Below are 19,645 nucleotides of genomic sequence, written 5' to 3'. Positions count from 1 at the left end.
TACACTTCGAGGGACCCAAGTAAGTACTCGTTATTAGCAGAAGCTAACCGAAACACCTTGTAGTAGTGAAGTATAAGCTAACTGAACACCTTGTAGTAGTGAAGAATCTGTCTTCTTTATTTGTCACCGCTTTTAAACAGAAACCCTTGTTTCCTTTAAAATACATAACCCTAATACACAGACAAAAGCTTCTGCTGATACCTTCTTTTTCTGTGCAGTATTCGATACCAATGCCTAAAGGAGGAAGAGAGGCAATCACCAAGAATCTTGTTCTACGGGAAGATCAACTCCCTCAAAAGCTTCTCCACCCTAAGACCAAGAAGCAAGCAAGCAAACCGGTTAGTCTCTTTCGTGTCTTCTATCTCAGACTCAAATCTGTTAACTTTGATTGAAGGAAACCTTAAGGTAATTATGTTGTTGTTTTCAGGGTGATGAGTACTTCGTATCAGACGATGTGTTCTTGAACCATCATAGTGATAGAAATGCGCCATTGCAGCCTCCTGTGAGAAAAGCTGTGGCGGTTTTCAGCCAGAAAAGAAACCCTAATGACAACCATTACTCTCGTTCCATGCACTGATAAATTCTCCGACACAACAAGCATCTCCTTTTCTTCAGAAGAAATGCCAATGATTTTGTCTCTTTTTTTTTTTTCACTTTTTCGTTTTGATTGTTGGCTTGTAGTCCAAAACTAGTTTGAAAAGGTGATTTTATTATAACTTTTATTCGGTTACCAGATTTGTATCTTAATCAAGAAGTTATGAGGAGTTTAAGAAATAGTTCATGTGATATCTTATCCCTCTAATTTTTTTTGGCTAAAAACTCAAGGTCAGTTCTTCAAGAACTTAGTACAAGATTACACCTCCAGCCTAACAAGATTGACCGTAACATATATACCTGATGACTTATCCAAGGCGTTGTTTCTACTATCAAATTCTTCTTGTAAGCCATGTACAAATAAGAGATGTCATCTAGCTTTGGCAACAACCATGCAAAAAAGTAGCAAAATGTTTGAAAAAGTTAATGTCACAACTCGTAAGCCAATTTATTTACTCCTTTCATCTTCGTCATCGTTGGAAGGCGAGGAGGCCAGCGCGAGCTCGGCCCATGCCAAAGAAGATGATTTGAATTCTGCAGAAATGGATACAGTGATTCTACTCTCTATTGTCTCACAAAGCGTCTGAATCGAACAGGAAGGCTTCTCCTTGTCTTTTTCACTTTGGTCCAAATTCAGACATTGATTGGCCACTTCACATACCGCCTCAAGCTCTTTTTGATTGAAATGCTTGAGCTCAGGATCCAGAAAGCTAGTCATCACATCTGGTGCGCTAAGGTATTTCTCCCTTGCCTGCAAAAGTTAGGAGTTGGAATCAGATCTCAGCATCCACAAGTAACCCATTTTTTTTGCATGGATTAAAAGGTCCATACTATGCAACCCTGGAACCAATTCTTCACCCTCGCCGACGATAACATTGTACCCATTTGGTTTGAATTGTAGCAAAGTTTGAAACTTTCTCCAGTTTCGAAAATGGGGTAAAAAAGGTAATGCAACTATAAGAGATGGCTTTTAAACGAGTGAAAACACTTACACCACTAAAAGAGAGAGAGCTTATTATAATCAACTCAACTTTAAAGCTTACAGAGAAAAGCTATTCTTACCCATTCCACCAAGCAACCTCTCTCTTGGCAATAAGAAGGTCTTCCGCTTACAATTTCCAGCAAAATTATGCCAAAGGAGTAGATATTCCCTTGTAAATCCAGATGTCGGTGCTCCATTGCATTGGGCAGCACACATATAGCTCCTTCACAACTGATATTCCTCAGATTTTTCTCTGATCTTACCTGAATCGACTTCCAGCATTCGAAATCAACCAGCTGCATAGAAAAAGAGGATTAAAATACGAGTATAAAGATAGTAGCGAAGCTTAGTTAACTGCATAGTGAAAAGAGGATCAATTTACTTTGGGAGTAAACTCTTCAGTGAGATACACTGCAGTTGAGCTCAACTCAGAGACAGTAAATGGAGGATTGAGTTCAGTATGAAGGTACTTGAGACCACGTGCGATGCCTATAACGATTTTCATTCGTTTTGCCCACGATACTAAACTCCCTTCCCCATCTGCATCAAATATTAATGAACATTTAGTATTACTATCAGTTATCTTTACTCTTGTGAAAACTACCAAAGATAGAGCTCTAAAGAAGTTTGATTATATATTACAGTGGAGATGGTCGTATAGTGTCCCGTTCGATGCATACTCAAAAACAAGCATTCTTGTAAACGGTGTGCTCTCTTTACAGTATCCCAATAATTTCCCCGCATTCTCATGGTTTAACCTAGCCAAATCCGCAACCTGAAACAATGAATATGGTACAAATAAGTCAGGCTTATACTGATGTTTTCTTACAAGTGACTTGGTGGTGATAAACAAACATAAGATGAAGAACCTCTCTCTGGAAATTAAGCTCGAGATATCCGGTCCAATCTTCTTCTTTAACGCAGAGAGAGATCACTGCGATCTCAGTCTCGCTTTTTATTGTTCCTTTGTATATCTGACTATCTGCACAAGAATCAATGATGTTGCTGAAGTCTTCACACGCCACTTCTAGCTCTTGTCTTGTGAATCTTAAAACATCCTTCAGCATTTCAGAATCTGTAAAAGAAAACGGTTCTCAGTATTCTTTTTTCATCTCTAGAAGCTCTTTCAGGCTTTTTTGTATTCATCTTAGAACTTTTAAAAATTACTAACCAACATAGACCGTGAACTTCTCCTTTTCACTTGCAGATTTCTTCCAAGGAACGATGAGAGAGCGCTTTACGTTGCACAAGCTAAACGCAGAGAAAAGTACAACTAGAAAGAGCAAACCAACAGATGATCCCGTGACTATCTCAAAATTCCGAAGCCAGATAGGTCTCGATGCTCGATGCTTCTTCTTGGCCACGGTTGCAGCTAAATGAATTAACCAGTTGAAAGAATTCAAAAATGAAAAATAAGATCAAGAAAACGTTTTATCGGCATTATTAAAGTCAAAAAGTCATTTTCCACTAACCACATTGTGAAAAAGGCCTCTGCTTAACATCCTTGATTTGCATGCAGTTTCCTTGGAAGCTCGTTCTACAATGATTTTCAATGACACAGAGAGATATTATCAAATGAACAAAATAAAGGCTAGTTGGACAAAAGGCTCTTATGAGAAAATACCTTGGAAGGTAATCCAAGCAACTCGGAATACTTCCCACGAAAAAGTTGTAAGAAAAATCTGCCACTTTCGGTAGAGAAGACTCGCACAAACCACTGATGATTCAGACAAACCAAAAAAAGAAGATAGATTAACATTTCAATCATAGACAATAAGTGTCCATCTTATGCCACAATGGACTATTGGATAAACTCACATTTTTGATTTATTGGCGGCAATAGGAATACTTCCTACAAGCCTATTCCTGTCAATAAGAAGTTCTTCAAGGTACTTTAAGTTTCCAATCTCTGGAGGTAACGTTCCTATTAACCCATTGGACTGAAGGTTTCTGTAGTGTTAAAAAAAACACAAGAATGGTTATCTCAGCACATTATGAGATAGATGAAATTGCAATCGTGAAAAAAAAAAAGCTTAAAGCTTTTTTCTTACAGTGTCCTAATGCTTGACAATGTCCCTATCTCTGCTGGAATCTGTCCTGTCAAATGGTTGTTTCCCAGGTCCAAGATCTTGAGATTCTTCAACTTTCCTATCTCCTTTGGGATTGTCCCCATTAAAATGTTCCCACTCAGGATCCTAAAGAAGAGCATTCAACGTAAAAGCCATCAAAGAATTTCTAAACACTATTCATCATCAAACGTATATATTTTCAGGTATTGTCAATAAAAAAAAATCAAAACCATACAGTTCTTGCAAGTAGGTTATCTGACCAAGTTCTGGCACAAGAAACCCTCTCAACGATGTATTCGATATAATTCTGCAAGTTTCACAGCATGAAAGAGATATCAAAATCATCATAATACTAGAATTTTTACATCCTGAAAGATAACTAACTCTAAAGATAGGAAGAGACTGTAGTTTCTTACATCTTGATAACATTATCCTTAGTTGGAGAACATATAATCCCGTTCCAATCACAAGGACTCAAATTGGGGACATTCCAATTAGACAAAATTAGCAAAGGGTCCTTATACATAGCTTCCTTGAATCTAATAAGAGCTTCAACTGAATACAAGAACAACAAAAAAAAAAATCAATTACTTCTTATGAACAGTTTACAGAACTAAAGTTTCAACTTCCTTGATTAACTCAATAGGCAAGTGTTAACATAGAGGCTAAAAAAAACTAAACTTTCACAGCAACCAGAATCAGCGATAGAAACACTAACACATCGAAGAAAAGATGGATAAATAAAAATACCTTCATTAGAGGCAAACGCGTCACAGGACACAAAGAGGAACCCTAAAACAAGAAGACTCACAAGAGAAAGCTGCATAGTTGAAGATGAGTAAAGTTTTCTACTTCTCTAAAGATTCTTCAAAAGAATCAAAACCCCAGAATCTCTCACTGAGTAGTCATCACAAAGACCTAAATACCTTGCAGGGGAAAATTAAGAACAATGACAAGAGCTTAATAAAGAGCAAAGTAAGATTTATTAGCAAAAAAGGAAGATACTTTAATTAATATTCAGGGTATTTAGCAAAAACCCATGAGAGGAAAATGAAGTTTCTTAACACAGAGATGGTGACGAAGGAGAGAGAAAAGACAGAGACTTTGGATTCAAAGACAGTTTTTTTTGTTCTTTTTCTATATGGAGACGACGAAATTAAAATTAGTGCTTTACCTTTTTTTTGTCTTTAGAGAAGAAGCATATTGTAATACTTTTATTTTTAAAATATTTGTCCCTATTGACTATAATTAAGCTTATTACATTTAATTTATTAATAGATCCCTTTTTATGTAATAAAATTGTTTAATATTTTCTTTCCCATCTAAATTAGATAATGCATGGCATATATATCTATTTAATTGACTATAATATGTAGTTTTTGTATGCAAGGACAAATGTATGAGCATGCACATTTTTTATATGTGAATCAATGAAAGTGAATATATTTACCTGCTTTGAATGTGAAAGGAAGACAAAAAAAAATTTACATGAGAACTGATGATCAATTAAATTTTTATATGTGTTAGATAATTGTTTTTATATGCTAGTGGTATCTTTATTAGTGTTGTTGCTGTGTCGTCATTAAGATTTCACTTCTAATTAATTTGTATATATGAATTATAGATGACATAAATAATAATTAAAATGTTGTTTTAGAACATTAAATTTTTAAAATAGATTTTCTATATCACATTACCTTATCCTACGAAAGATTTAAAATTTTGTTTTGTATGTTTTTTTCTTTTGTCGGCATCCCAAATTTTATTTAATAAAATTTCTAAATCATCATTATAGAGGAAAAATAGTTTTTTTCAAAAATGGTTATATTCCTCAAAGCCTTACTATATCAATTAGCATTTGCAATAATTTTTGACAAACAAAATAAGAAAGGTTCACACAGGTTAAAGTATATACTTTTCTAATTTCCTTCTTTATTTCCTTTTTTCTCATTTAAATATTATTTTTGGCACTTCTTCTTAAACTTTATCAATTAATTTAATAAAGTAAATGAGGATTAGAATATTTATAAGGCCCTACTATAACTACTCTAGATTTTTTTTTCTTATTTTTCAAGATCACTATCTAATAAAAATATATTTTTTTGTTTTAATAACATGTACATAGTAATGATATCAACATTTCTTAGTGATTTCTTTTTATTTTTTTAGATGTACATAGTAATTACGAAAATTATTTAATATAGTGATTAATCAAAATTTTAATGTTTTTAATTTGACTTCGAAATTATATTTACTAAAATAATGAATTATTACAATATTCTAAGTGTTGTATATATTGTAGTTATATATATTTGTTCGGAATAACAACATCATTTACATATGAAAAAAATAAATAATTAATATACACAAACGAAATAGAAATGTAAATTTGTGGAAATCATGTAAATATATATATATATACATTTTTGGAGACATTTATAAAATAAATCTTCAAGTTAGCACTTATTTACAGGCATGTCATTGACATTAAATAATTAATTTAATAAACAAATTAACTCTACTTATATTTGATTTTTTATAGTAACTAATTGTTTTAAAAGGTAACAAACATAATTGTAAATATATACATATTTTATTTTCTTATTTTATAAGCCGGTGAGTGAAGAGGTATTGTTCTTTAAAAATTTTGAAAAACTGATTTGATAAAAAGTGACTTTTAGCCTCACATACTATATTTTACTTTCACGGGTTCCGTATGATGAGCTTTTGCGGATTAAAAATCTTTGAACATGTTGTGTGATCCGCCTAGCATGGCGGGTTTGGACTATAGAACCAACACTAAAACTATTAGTTTATTTCATATACTATAGATTTGTAGTCATAGTTTGGAAAATTAACTTATAAATTATTTAGTATATGAACTACAAAATATTACAAATACTACAACACATTCTTAATATTCCAAAAAAAAAAAATTGTATACACATAAAAATATACACTAACATACCATATAGGCATATACCTCTGTTTAATTATAGAAAACAAAACTAAATGTTTTAAAATTTTATATTCTAGCTAATAAAAAATTTAATGTAATTAGGTTATAAACTGTATAAAAATGTAAGAAGAAGAAAAAACATTCTAAACAAAATTATAAATTAATTAGATAAAATTTAATTAATTGCGAATTTGAAAACTAAATAAATTAAAAATATTATTGAAAATATATTAATTTATAATTTAGTCTCGTGCTGTACCGCGGGTGAAAACCTAGTTATACGAAAAACTAATGTAAATTTGGGAAAGTCATGATAAAAAAAAATATATGGCTGCAAATCAGTTTCCTAACAGAGAATTAGTACACATTCATATTTAGGATAGTGGATATATCCAATTAACATTTTTACAAACAATTGGGCTTTTTACCCATTTGAGTGATCCATTTAGCTCGGATCTATCAAATAACGTGAAGTCAACGATCTTACCAAAAAAAAACCAAAACAGTACACGTGTACAAATGTTGGCCGCCTTCTTCCTTCCTCCGCCGCTTCTTTGGTTCTCACATTCGTATCTTCCAAGTAATCGAAAATTAAGATTCTTATGTTGAGAAACCTTCGATCTCTCTCAATCCACACTGTTGATGTAACTTTCGATTTGGAACGAACCCAATCGATTTCGTCTGGGATTTGCATCAATGGCGATGAGGTTTCTTCATCTTCACCGACATCGTCTTGAGAAAGGTAATACTGGGAAAGCTCTCTCCTTTAGCCGCCTTTTAGGTTTTAGTTTCTGGGTCCGACGAGCTTTTTGTAATTACCGAGAGATTTTGAGAAATGGTCTTCACTCTCTTCAGTTTAACGAAGCCCTCGATTTGTTCGCTCGCATGGTTGAGTCTCGTCCTCTTCCTTCTATCATCGATTTCACTAGATTGTTAACTGCTATTGCCAAAATGAAGAAGTTTGATGTTGTGATCAATCTCTGCGGACATTTACAAATCATGGGAGTTTCACATGATCTCTATACTTGCAATCTTTTGATGAACTGTTTTTGCCAATCTTCTCAGCCTTTTCTTGCTTCATCGTTTCTTGGGAAGATGATGAAACTTGGTTTTGAGCCTGACATTGTCACGTTTACTTCTATGGTTAATGGGTTCTGTCTCGGGAATAGAGTCGAGGAGGCCATGTTTATGGTGAATCAGATGGTGGAGATGGGGATTAAACCTGATGTTGTAATGTATACAACGATCATTGATAGTCTTTGCAAAAACGGGCATGTGGATAACGCGTTGAACGTTTTTAACCAAATGGAAAACAATGGGATTAGACCAGATGTTGTTACGTACACTTCTCTTGTAAACGGTCTTTGTGGTTCTGGTAGATGGAGAGATGCTGCTCCGTTGCTGAGGGGTATGATGAAGAGGCAAATCAACCCTGATGTAATCACTTTCAATGCATTGATCGATGCGTTTGTGAAAGAAGGAAAGCTTTTGGATGCTAAAGAGTTGTACAATGAGATGATTGAAATGTCTATAGCTCCTAACATTGTTACTTACACTTCATTGATCAATGGGCTTTGCATGGATGGTCGCACAGATGAGGCCAAACAAATGTTTAATTGGATGGAAACCAAGGGTTGTTTTCCAGACGTAGTAGCTTATACTTCTCTCATAAATGGGTTTTGCAAGTGTAAGAAAGTAGAGGATGCGATGAAAATCTTCTACGAGATGTCTCAAAAAGGATTGGCGGGGAACACAGTCACTTACACTACTCTTATCCAAGGTTTTGGTCTAGTGGGTAAACCTAATGTCGCCCAAGAGGTTTTTAGCCATATGGTTTCTCGAGGCGTGCCTCCGAATATTAGGACCTACAATGTTTTAATACATTGTCTATGTTATAACGGGAAGATAAAGAAAGCGTTGATGATATTTGAAGATATGCAAAAGAGAGGAATGGATGGCGTGCCTCCCAATATTAGGACTTACAACGTTTTGTTACATGGTCTATGCTATAATGGGAAGCTAGAGAAAGCGTTGATGATATTAGAGGATATGCAAAAGAGAGAGATGGATATTGGTATTATTACATATACAATCATCATTCAAGGGATGTGTAAGGCCGGTAAAGTGAAAGATGCTGTTGATTTGTTTTGTAGCCTCCCTTCCAAAGGTGTGAAGCCTAATATTGTAACCTACACTATAATGATATCAGGATTGTCTAGGGAAGGGTTAAAGCTTGAAGCTCATGTGTTGTTCAAGAAAATGAAAGAAGATGGGGTTTTGTAATTAGGTTGGTGACACCATATCATTGTGTTGATCAGTTTATGATGGTGCAGTAGCAGTTTATGATGGCACATACAAACTCTTTATCTTACAAAAGCTGTGTAAATTGATTCAGGTTAGGCTGACTCCTGATTATTTCACATTTGCATCTTTGACTCTGGGTTACTCTAGAAGAAAGGATTTGGATGCAGCTTTTCTGATTTTCATTGCGATACCTCATAGAAACACCCAACTGTTTGTACATGGTCTTTATGAAGCGAGGAGGATTTGATGGAGCTGTGAGGTTGTTTCCTTTGTGGAAATGAGGGGTTCGCCCTCGAGTACGAACAAAGGTTTAGTCCACTCCAAGCATAACCAATCTGATTTCTGTAACTTGTGGGTGCTAAAGTCATGCCACTTCACACAAAAAGAAAATATATATATATATATATATATATATATCTCTAGGACTTAGGCCCATGTTACGTATCTCGTCCATAAGACTTAGGCTATGTCGGTTTGGGCTTTGGCCTTTGTACTCTCTATATATATGTAACTTCTATTCATTATCATTAATAAGATAAGAGATTTCGTCCCCTAAACTTTCTAGTTTACAACACATTATCAGCACGATAGCCTCAAATCCTAAAACCCTAAAAGCAGCCGCCGTTTCTCTCCTCCCTAAAACCCTAAAACCCTAATCGGCCGCCGCCTCTATCTCTTACCCTAAAACCCTAAAAACCGCCGCCCAAATTCGGCGATCAGCTTCCGTCCGTGTACGCGGCCAGTCCGGGGTAAGTTCATGTTCGAAGATCCAGTACGCGGCAAGTTCCGGCGATCAGCTTCGGCGATCAGNGGGGTAAGTTCCTGTTCGGAGATCCACCCAAGTTCGGTTCCTGTTCGTGAGCGGTTCGGTTTCTGCTCAAGAGGACATTGTTTGGGATCTGTTCGTGATTCAATCCTTGTTCGCAGAAGCTCCTGTTCGGCGATCAGTTCGTGTTCAAGGGCGAGCAAGGGTCGTGATCAAAGTTTTATTGAAGTTCTGTTCGAGGTTCGCGGTTCGAGGGTGAGCAGTTCGCGGTTCTGGACGAGAACGGTACGTGAGCGGGACGAGAATCGGGTCAAATACATATATATATATATATGTGTGTGTATTCTTTGACCGCTATTAATTGAAAATCAAAGTCAATAAAAATGATACAATATGTTCATTTATTGGTTATAGATACTCTAAAGCTGGGAATTTGAAAAAATAACATTGGATCATATGCAACAAGGATGATCATTGCTACATAATGTTGTTCTCATGTATTGAAGTCAACCATCTATTTTAAGTCAAATCAGTGCAATTCGTATGCTTACTTGGTAATAAATAATAAAGCTAGATAATGCTCTCTCCGATCTCCATTCTATTTCTATCTTAAAAATGGAGATCTCCGACTTTCAATTTGTTTTTCTATTTTGAATTTGATTGCAAATAAATCGTTTTAATTTATTAATATATTTATTAATTGTTTTTGATAAAAAAAAAACTTTTATTTCAATTCATGTCGTCTCAAGACGTGATCTTAATTCTTCATAGGGCACAAGAAATATGAGACCAAACATGTATTTTGATTTCTAATTTAAGTAAACAAGAGATTAGAGACCACATTGTTTTCTAATTTAATTAAATAACAAAGTTGGCATTTTAGTTTTTTGCTCCAACATTTTGAAGATGAGATATTTCGCTTTTTCATAAGTGAAAGAGCGAAATATCCACAAGTTGTATTCAATAGTGCCAAATTGGCTTAAAAGTTAAAACTTTTATGGATTTAGATAATACTAGGTGATACCTCGTGCTACAGCACGGAAATACATATATTGTAATTAATTTAGGTATATTTCAAATGCATAAAATGTTTTAGTTTAATATTTTTAAAAAAATTTCAAAATTTTAAATATTGTTGAGTAGTATATTTGGTTTACTTACATGATATAACACCTCTGCGTAACTATTTTAAAATAACAAAGACATCTCGTCCATCCTGTCTTGTCCTGTCTCGTCCTGTTTCATTTTGTCCTTACCCGTAAAATTTTTTATGTCCCATAACTGTTCTCTTTTAAATAATTAACTAATAGACAATTTTTATCGTCCAAAAATTTTGGGTAAGAACATAACTAAATTTTAAAATTTTCTCACATTTTTTGACATATAATTTATTTCCTTATGCCATAGAAGATTTTTTCATAGTAAATAAATTAAAAAGCTACTTATTAGTATTCAGTTTTGCATTCTCTAAATATATAGTAATACAATATAGTCAACCAATTGTAATTATTGAATTTTAAAGTTTTATATACTTATTTTAGGGTAATTACTATTTAGAAATACAAATATAAATTGAAATTTATTTACTTCTTTTTTGTTTTTTAAAAAATATATTTTTTATAATTTTTCTTAAACAACAAATGTAATCCATGAAATAATTTATTTTCATAATTATATATTATTTTTATTTATGATTACAAAATATATTAGTTACATAAGATATTTTTAAAGATATTTCTTGCATATCTTGTATTTTAGAGAGTATTTACAAATAAGTTGATTTTAGATATATTTTATATATCCATTAAAATAAATTTGAATTGATTTTTATTAATTTCACATATCTTATATATTAATTAACTTTATATTATTGAGGCTATAATGATTACTTTACTATTTTAAAATACCTTTCAAAGTAATTTAGTTTTTATTTTAAATTGTATTTTGTTAATTAAAAGAAATAAACTGGATTTATTTATTTATCCTAAAACTGTGAGGAAAAATATACACAAATATTGAATGTAATTTCCTTTTCTTGCTTTTCCTAATATATTTTTATTAATTTAGAAACTTAGATTTGATTTATTATGTATTTAAACGTCTTCCTTATTTAATTATAATGTATATGTTTTCCTTAATTAAATAGTCTAATCGATTAAAATGTAGGCTAAATTATCTTAAAAGATTGTTTTAGATTTGCAGTTAAAAACAATCTCGACAATCAAACAATTTTGTAAGATTTGGAAATCAAAATATATCGTTTAAATTAAAACCATTGAAAAAAAATCAGTGGCCATGATTTAATTTCATTTTGATAATCAGCGGTAAATATTTGAAGAGATAATCGGCTCAACTAATCGGGTATTAAATGATCCGCGCGGGATCCGACTTAATTTGAATAGTTAGAGAATTTTAATTTCATGATATACTGTATTAATAATTATTAATTTCTAACCATTTTATTTTAAAACTACCAAAACAAAGTCATGGTCCAAAAGTTGATCCATGATTACTTTTCCTTTAATAGTATCGACGTAACTTAGCTTTGATTAATGAAAAGTCGTTATTCCCAAAAAAAAGTAAAATAAATAACAGAGATTGCATATATGCTCAGTTGGCTCAAAAGAAGACGAAAATGGCCGTAGGATGGAAGAAAATGAGAAAGATGGCCGGAGAACGGAAGAAGGTGAGAACTCTCATCAGTCATCACATTCACACTTATTCTTACTTTGCTTTTCATGTTTTAAATTGAACTTTTTTAATTTCTAATTGTCTTTATTCAGTCATTTACTAAAATTTTACTTATCCTTAAAGAGCTTTAAAATGATAGATAGAGTAAAAGTAAAAAAAAAAAAAAAATTGAGAATCATTCAACTTCAAATTTTATTTATGAGGTCAATTCTTATATTTGCTGATTCTTTTTTTTCAACCAAACATTAATTAAAAAAGGACTCTAAAATTGATTACTCTGACCGGAGGATAAGAATTTACAAATATTCGCTAATTCTTTTCTAAATGGAACCATGTGTTGCAACCATCTATCTCCATCATAATCTTTTCTCCACTAATGCCTCACCTAAATATCTCCATATTCCATGCAATTGTTTTTTTTTCTACACAAACAATAATAATTATTGTAGAAACTTATAACAATTTTAGTACAATTAAGCTTTTAAATTTGAAATCAGCAAAATTAATATAATTTCGTTATGCTCTTTTATTTCTCCGTCGAAAGGTAAAGATATAAACCAAAGAAAAACGCATTGTCGATGATACTATGATGACACTCATTCTTACTTTGCTTCTAAAAATGTTTCAAATTTAAATTTTTTAATTTCTAATTTGCTTTATTCGGTCATTTGTTTTGCTTCCTTTTTTTAATTATTTCCCCCCAATTGGATTTTTTTTTTTCTTTTAAATGTTTTGTTCTACAGCCAACTATTTTACATGGTTTGTGAAAAATATGGACACTAAAGCTTTAAAAAATAGTTTCTGTCTGGATCAATGATAATCTATAATTATTTGCAAGATTCTGGAACGACACCGTTTCTGAAGTTGGAACGACACCGTTTTGGAAGTTTTAAACGTTTTTGAGCCCAATACAAAGATTTTATCGTCCCCTTCAATCTTTCTTCATTAGTCTGTTTCTCCGATATTGCGCCGTTTCTTCTTCTTCAATCAATGGCGCTGAAATTTCATCAACAGATCATATCGGACCTTCTCGAAGACTCTAATGGCGGATTAGTGATCATCTCTTCTGGTCTCTCCCTCGCTAAATTAATCGCTTCTCTCCTCATCCTTCACTCTCCTTCCCAAGGTACTCTACTTCTCCTCCTCTCCCCCGCCGCTCAATCCCTCAAATCCAGAATCATCCACTGCATCTCCTCTCTTCAGTCCCCTACTCCGGCGGATATCACCGCTGACCTTCCGGCGAATCAGCGTTACTCGCTTTACTCCTCCGGTTCTCCTTTCTTCATCACGCCGCGGATTCTCATCGTCGATTTGTTGACTCAACGGATTCCTGTTTCTTCGCTTGCCGGAATCTTCATCCTCAATGCTCATTCGCTTTCGGAAACCTCCACTGAAGCTTTTATTGTGCGAATCGTTAAATCCCTAAATAGCTCCGCTTATGTGCGCGCTTTTTCTGATAGACCGCAAGCTATGGTCTCTGGTTTCGCCAAGACTGAACGCACCATGCGTGCTCTCTTCCTCCGCAGACTCCATCTATGGCCAAGGTTTTGTAAAATTGAACTTTAATTTTGTTGGGAAAAAAAAAAAAAAAACAATGTTGGTTTGGATTATTAAGCCGTAGTTATGAATTTTCTGGATTAGGTTTCAGTTGGATGTGTCTCAGGAATTGGAGCGAGAACCGCCTGAGGTTGTGGATATTAGGGTTTCAATGTCGAGTTATATGGTGGGAATACAGAAAGCAATTATTGAAGTTATGGACGCTTGCCTCAAGGAGATGAAGAAGACTAACAAGGTTGATGTGGATGATTTGACTGTGGAGAGTGGTTTGTTTAAGTCCTTTGATGAGATTGTTAGGAGGCAGCTTGATCCAATTTGGCATACGCTCGGGAAGAGAACCAAACAGCTTGTTTCTGATTTGAAGACTTTAAGGAAGCTGCTTGACTATCTTGTTAGGTAATATAGCTCTATGTCTTCTCTCTACATCAGTAATGTGCTTATGCAACTGTATACTTTTTTCTGATCGTAGCTTCAAGTTGGGTGTTTGTGCAGTTTCTGACATCACTTTGTTGTTATGTTTATGGATTCGTGGGTAGGTATGATGCTGTGAGTTTTCTGAAGTTCTTGGATACACTCAGGGTATCAGAGAGTTATCGGTCTGTTTGGTTATTTGCAGAGTCCAGCTATAAAATATTTGATTTTGCAAAGAAACGAGTGTATCGTCTTCTGAAGGCAAGTGATGTCAAGTCAAAAGAACATGTAACGAACAAAAGTGGTAAGAAGAGAAAGTCAAAGGGAGAAAATGACTCTGTAACAGGTAACAAAGTCTTGATCTAAATGGTTGTATCTTGCATCTAGTGACTTGTGTGTTATAAGTATTTCAAATCATTTCCTGATAATTGGACCTGATACAGTTGGTGGGGAAACTACAACAAATGTGACTACTGGCGTTGTTATTGAAGAAGTTCTTGAAGAGGCACCAAAATGGAAAGTCTTACGTGTGAGTGACTGAGTGAGTTTCAGTTTCAATGCCGTTTGTCTGTTACTGTTTGTTTAATGATGGAAGTTGGTTTAGCTAGTGACTATATCTGTTCTTTGTTTTTTGAGCTCTTCTATGATTGTCAAACATGTTTTCATGGATAGCTGTACGAAGTCGCATTATACTTAATGGTTTTCCCGTGATTAACACAGGAGATTTTAGAAGAGACACAAGAAGAAAGACAAAAGCAGGCTTATTGTGAGGAAGACAACAGTGACAACAATGGAATAGTTCTTGTGGCTTGCAAAGATGAACGGTCCTGCATGCAGCTTGAAGATTGCGTCACAAACAATCCACAGAAGGTCCAGTCAGATTACTACATTTTACTAGACTTTACATCATTCATCAACAACTGATACGAACTCTGTCATTACCAACCATAGTTTAGAAGCCAACATCCAATTTCAGAATTTGTCTGGCCCACACAAATCTTCTCATTTTACCTACACTTGTGCAGGTAATGCGGGAAGAATGGGAAATGTACCTGCTGAGCAAAATCGAGCTCCGCAGTATGCAGACACCACAAAAGAAGAAGCAAAAGACTCCCAAGGGTTTTGGGATTCTTGATGGAGTTGTTCCGGTAACTACAATACAGAACTCGGAAGGTAGCAGTGTTGGCAGACAAGAGCATGAGGCTCTTATGGCTGCTGCGTCTTCTATTCGAAAGCTAGGAAAGACAACAGATATGGCTTCGGGAAATAACAACCCAGAGCCTCATGTTGATAAGGCTTCATGTACCAAAGGAAAAGCTAAAAAGGATTCAACAAGTCTCAGGAGATCCATAAGACGTTGCAATAAGAAAACGACAAATAGTAAATCTGAAATCTTAAAAGACCCAGAGGATGAAGAAAAAGCTACCGAAGCTAGCACATCAGGTCCCCAAGAAGCCAATGTTGTTCAACCCAGCAGTGCTAAAAAGATACCGCCTGTGCATTTTTATGCTTTAGAAAGCGATCAACCTATACTAGATATCTTGAAACCCTCTGTGATCATTGTCTACCATCCTGACATGGCTTTTGTCAGAGAACTTGAGGTGTACAAAGCAGAGAACCCTCAAAGAAAGCTGAAAGTTTATTTTATTTTCTATGATGAGTCCACAGAAGTTCAGAAGTTTGAAGCAAGCATACGTCGGGAAAATGGAGCGTTTGAATCATTGATCAGGCAGAAGTCTTCGATGATGATTCCCGTTGATCAGGTTTGAAACTCAAATACCAACATTTCAATTGAATCGAAGCCTGTGTGAGTTGTTTCCTGCTTCAAAGATTACAATTTTACATGAAAAGTACATTAAACCAACTCAATTAATGGTATAGCGCACTAGCACACGTTAAACAAGTTTATGTTAAATTGAATCAGACCAAGTAGATGAAACTCTCAACTGAAATTTTACGTTATCCTCTTGTTTTCACCCTGGATATTGTTTTTCCTGCTTTCGTCTCATCCATCCTGTACTATAAACTTGGAATTAGGATGGGCTCTGCATGGGGTCGAATTCATCTACAGAGTTTCCAGCGTCAAGTACTCAAAACTCATTAACCCGAAAAGCAGGCGGAAGAAAGGAAGTAGAGAAAGAGACACAGGTTCATATCTCAATACTGATGTGATCTCCATAATTAACTCGATTTGGAAAGCCTTTCATGTGAAAATTTTCAATGGGTTTTTTTCACCAGGTAATAGTTGATATGAGGGAATTCATGAGCAGCCTACCAAATGTTCTTCACCAGAAAGGCATGAAGATAATACCAGTTACACTAGAGGTCGGCGACTATATCCTATCTCCTTCAATCTGCGTGGAGAGAAAGAGCATTCAAGATCTTTTCCAGAGCTTTACATCAGGTCGTTTATTTCACCAAGTCGAAATGATGTCCCGTTATTACAGAATACCAGTTCTTCTCATCGAGTTCTCTCAAGACAAAAGCTTCTCCTTTCAGGTATCCTCTCATATTCCAAGCTTCACAGTCAAAACACTTTCATTTTCTCTTATCTGTATTATGTGTAAATTCTGTTTTTCATTGAGTTTGGATATGTTCTTTTTTCTCTTGCAGTCTGCGAGTGATATATCAGACGATGTGGCTCCATATAACATCATTTCAAAACTATCGTTGCTAGTTCTGCATTTTCCTCGGCTAAGGATATTATGGTCTCGAAGTCTACATGCAACCGCAGATATCTTCACTACGTTAAAATCCAACCAAGACGAGCCTGATGAGACCCGAGCAATAAGAGTTGGTGTGCCTTCAGAAGAAGGTATCATAGAAAACGACATCAGGTAAAAAGTTTTCTTTCTTAACCTGCAGAGTCAGTTTTGCGTATTTTTACATTGGTGATATTGAAATTGCCTCATGATGTGAAACAGAGCCGATAACTATAACACATCTGCGGTAGAGTTTCTGAGAAGGCTTCCTGGAGTTACAGACGCGAATTACAGATCGATTATGGAGAAATGTAAGAGTTTGGCTGAGCTCGCGTCTTTGCCTGTTGAGACATTAGCAGAACTCATGGGTGGTCACAAAGTTGCTAAAAGTCTCAGAGAGTTTTTTGACGCTAAGTATCCGACTTTGCTTTAAAAAAGAGAGAGGTAACACTATTTAATTTAGATGCTCAATTACAAATCTACTTAGTTCGTTCTTGTTCATCTTTTACATTTGTTGTAGATTAGAAACTAATTATCTCCATTTGCTTAATCTGTTGTAACAATTACACTAGTTGATTGTATTTATATCTTGTTTTCATTGTGTTACACCTTTGGTAGTTTGAGTGGTAGAACCAATCTAAACATTGAAATGGTGAATTTGTAAGTAAAACTTTTCTTTTGGGTCAAGATTTGGATATTACTTAAATGATGATAATATGCAAACTAACATAGATAATTATATATATCCATGATATCTATTACAAATTTTAAATACAGGAAAACAAAGAAACTCAAAACTCACTTTTTCTCTCAGAAAAAATATATATATTAAAAGAGAAACTATATATATATATGTAAAAAAAAAATGAAGATAAAGAGAAATTTGTACAATGCACACCATTTGGTTCTTTTGAGAATAACGGTTTTTACTTCTTTTTGGCACTTTTAAGATAACGTACAGTCATCACAAGTTGTTGTCTCTCACCTTCAACTTCTGCAAATTTTAGACTTATCTCTGAATATCTCTCTTGCATTTCTTTCAATTCCATCTCCATCAATCCATTTTGCTCTTTTAACAGCGCTACTTCATTTACCAAATCTTGAAGATTGTCACTGTAAAAGCAGAAAACGATCAGACATCTATCATTGGTGTTTTCTTTGTTTATACTGCTTCATGAACAAATTACCTCTTGTTCAGTGGCAATACTTCACTGTTATGCATAGCAATCGCTCCTGGACCTTGCAGAGTTTCACCAGTCTGTTCATGAAACGAGAGCTATGTTATAATGTTTGAGGTTGTAGGAAAGTATATCTACATTGTAAAAGGTTAATTCTTTTACCTCTTGGCTATTTTGACTTCGTTCGTTGAGTTTAGTCTGCAACTCTTCGATTATGTTCTTCAAATCCTTTTCCTTTTTTATAAACATCTTTGAAGAGGCTTCCAAAGCATTTTCCTTTAGTTTGATTTGTTCCTGGATTGCCAAAATTTGGCATCAGCATCAAAACAATTAGCCAAATAGTGAATGTTCTAGTGTTTAGACGCATTACCTCAAGCTGTTTTATATTATCTTCGTTGCTTCTTTGCTCTGTTTTTGTTATGTTATCACATTGCGCTATTGCGGTCTCTAGTTGTGATCTTAAAATGGTAATGACTGCTTCTTTTTCATCTTTGAATCGCTGCAACTCCTCTGATAAAGATGCCTCGGTTTCCATACTTGATTTTCTCGTCTCTTCCAGTTCAAGTTTTAAGATCTCAATCTCATGCTTTAGCCTTGTGATCCCCTGTGTTAAATCTGCATTAACATCTTCTTTTTGCCTCTTTTTATTCTCTAGATCCACTAACATTCTCTCCATCTCCTTCGTTCTAAGATCTGTCTTTCCCGAGAGCTCGTTGAGCTTTGCTTCATAGTCATCCTTTTTTGCTCGGAGTTCATCGTTAGCGTTAATGAGAAGTTCTTCTAGCTGACGCTTCTGCGTGCGCAGTTCGCGGGTTTCGGTCATCGCTTTCATAGTCACCTTCTCATTTGCTGCTAACGTAGAAGACATCTGCTCAGAGATTCTCTTGAACTCGTCCTGGATTTTTCCGGCTACACAAGCATTTTTCCACCTCGTCTTCCTAAGGGCTTCTTCGGCTTCGATAGCTCTTTGCTCTTGCTCCACTTTAGCACGTGTAACAGCTTCAATATCTCCCTCAAAGATCTGAGCTTGTTTCTCTAATTCTTCTTCCATTCCCTCGATCTGCGTTTCAAGTTCCTTAATGCGGCACAGGGACTCAGAGAACTCCTCGTTCTGCTTCCTGAGCTTACCTTCTACGCGCTCTATATGATTCTCAAGCTCATTCACGTTTACAAGAGAAGATGAACATTCATATTGCATCTTCAACTGTTCTTGCACTTGGCTTTGCTCTAGCTTGTATGAGATATCATGATTTTCCTGCTTAAGTATCTCATAATCCAGAGAAAGCTGCTCCACCTGTATCTCAAGATCCTCTTTATCTCGTTTATAGATCTCTATCTCATTGTATAGGTCAGTGATCCTTCGCTCCAGGACGTGTGCTTCTTTTGCATCCATGTGCCCCTTCACAAGCTCATCTAGTGCCTTTTGATCCTC

At 34.8% G+C, this 19,645-nt stretch overlaps 5 protein-coding genes across 13 annotated transcripts in view; 3 read left to right on the top strand and 2 right to left on the bottom strand.

The window, feature by feature from the left end:
* The window catches only part of LOC104720674 (RNA-binding protein NOB1-like), a 6,354-nt gene extending 6,156 nt beyond the window's left edge, over window positions 1–198 (top strand). Inside the window, exon 4 of the mRNA XM_010438553.2 lies at window positions 182–198. Within this exon, the coding sequence (XP_010436855.1) occupies window positions 182–198 (17 nt within the window). The remainder of the gene's footprint in view (window positions 1–181) is intronic.
* Window positions 655–4,801, bottom strand: LOC104719790 (probable LRR receptor-like serine/threonine-protein kinase At1g63430). 3 transcript variants are annotated; one of them, XM_010437767.2, is made up of 14 exons: window positions 4,683–4,801; window positions 4,396–4,571; window positions 4,062–4,200; window positions 3,881–3,952; window positions 3,628–3,771; window positions 3,395–3,526; window positions 3,201–3,293; window positions 3,049–3,113; window positions 2,748–2,948; window positions 2,446–2,651; window positions 2,219–2,351; window positions 1,959–2,116; window positions 1,657–1,872; window positions 655–1,345 (listed from the first exon to the last, which is right to left on the bottom strand). In XM_010437767.2, the coding sequence occupies exons 2-14, from the start codon at window positions 4,469–4,471 to the stop codon at window positions 1,043–1,045; spliced, it is 1,938 nt and encodes a 645-aa protein (XP_010436069.1). In that variant the 5' UTR covers window positions 4,472–4,571; window positions 4,683–4,801; the 3' UTR covers window positions 655–1,042. The 3 variants fall into 3 exon arrangements, with proteins under 3 accessions (XP_010436069.1, XP_010436070.1, XP_010436068.1); XM_010437768.2 differs by having other exon boundaries at window positions 4,396–4,563; XM_010437766.2 differs by having other exon boundaries at window positions 4,396–4,801.
* Window positions 7,111–9,650, top strand: LOC104719789 (pentatricopeptide repeat-containing protein At5g41170, mitochondrial). 3 transcript variants are annotated; one of them, XM_010437765.2, is made up of 2 exons: window positions 7,111–7,346; window positions 7,460–9,650. In XM_010437765.2, exon 2 carries the CDS (start codon window positions 7,490–7,492, stop codon window positions 8,885–8,887), a length of 1,398 nt encoding a protein of 465 aa, XP_010436067.1. In that variant the 5' UTR covers window positions 7,111–7,346; window positions 7,460–7,489; the 3' UTR covers window positions 8,888–9,650. The 3 variants fall into 3 exon arrangements, with proteins under 3 accessions (XP_010436067.1, XP_010436065.1, XP_010436064.1); XM_010437763.2 differs by having other exon boundaries at window positions 7,111–8,723; window positions 8,814–9,650; XM_010437762.2 differs by having other exon boundaries at window positions 7,111–8,891; window positions 9,000–9,650.
* Window positions 13,298–17,679, top strand: LOC104719787 (DNA repair endonuclease UVH1-like). Of its 3 annotated transcripts, none has more exons than XM_010437759.2 (10): window positions 13,298–13,909; window positions 14,007–14,318; window positions 14,459–14,679; window positions 14,777–14,862; window positions 15,054–15,203; window positions 15,359–16,096; window positions 16,371–16,481; window positions 16,572–16,832; window positions 16,947–17,170; window positions 17,258–17,679. In XM_010437759.2, the coding sequence occupies exons 1-10, from the start codon at window positions 13,356–13,358 to the stop codon at window positions 17,466–17,468; spliced, it is 2,868 nt and encodes a 955-aa protein (XP_010436061.1). In that variant the 5' UTR covers window positions 13,298–13,355; the 3' UTR covers window positions 17,469–17,679. The 3 variants fall into 3 exon arrangements, with proteins under 3 accessions (XP_010436061.1, XP_010436063.1, XP_010436062.1); XM_010437761.1 differs by having other exon boundaries at window positions 13,816–13,909; window positions 14,029–14,318; XM_010437760.1 differs by having other exon boundaries at window positions 13,816–13,909; window positions 14,014–14,318.
* The window catches only part of LOC104719786 (myosin heavy chain, cardiac muscle isoform-like), a 5,157-nt gene continuing 3,253 nt past the window's right edge, over window positions 17,742–19,645 (bottom strand). For 2 of the 3 annotated variants that reach the window (XM_010437757.2, XM_019231261.1), the window contains 4 exons: window positions 18,584–19,633; window positions 18,376–18,507; window positions 18,223–18,293; window positions 17,742–18,148 (listed from right to left, as the gene is read on the bottom strand). In XM_010437757.2, coding sequence (XP_010436059.1) covers window positions 17,962–18,148; window positions 18,223–18,293; window positions 18,376–18,507; window positions 18,584–19,633 — 1,440 coding nt within the window. In that variant the 3' untranslated portion in view covers window positions 17,742–17,961. The remainder of the gene's footprint in view (window positions 18,149–18,222; window positions 18,294–18,375; window positions 18,508–18,583; window positions 19,634–19,645) is intronic. The other variant, XM_010437758.2, reaches the window with a different exon arrangement.

This window comes from Camelina sativa, chromosome 10, assembly GCF_000633955.1.
Source record: "Camelina sativa cultivar DH55 chromosome 10, Cs, whole genome shotgun sequence".
In the NCBI taxonomy this organism is placed as follows: Eukaryota; Viridiplantae; Streptophyta; class Magnoliopsida; order Brassicales; family Brassicaceae; genus Camelina; species Camelina sativa.
Note: the sequence above shows the minus strand (reverse complement) of the source record. Positions and strands in the feature narration are given on the sequence as shown.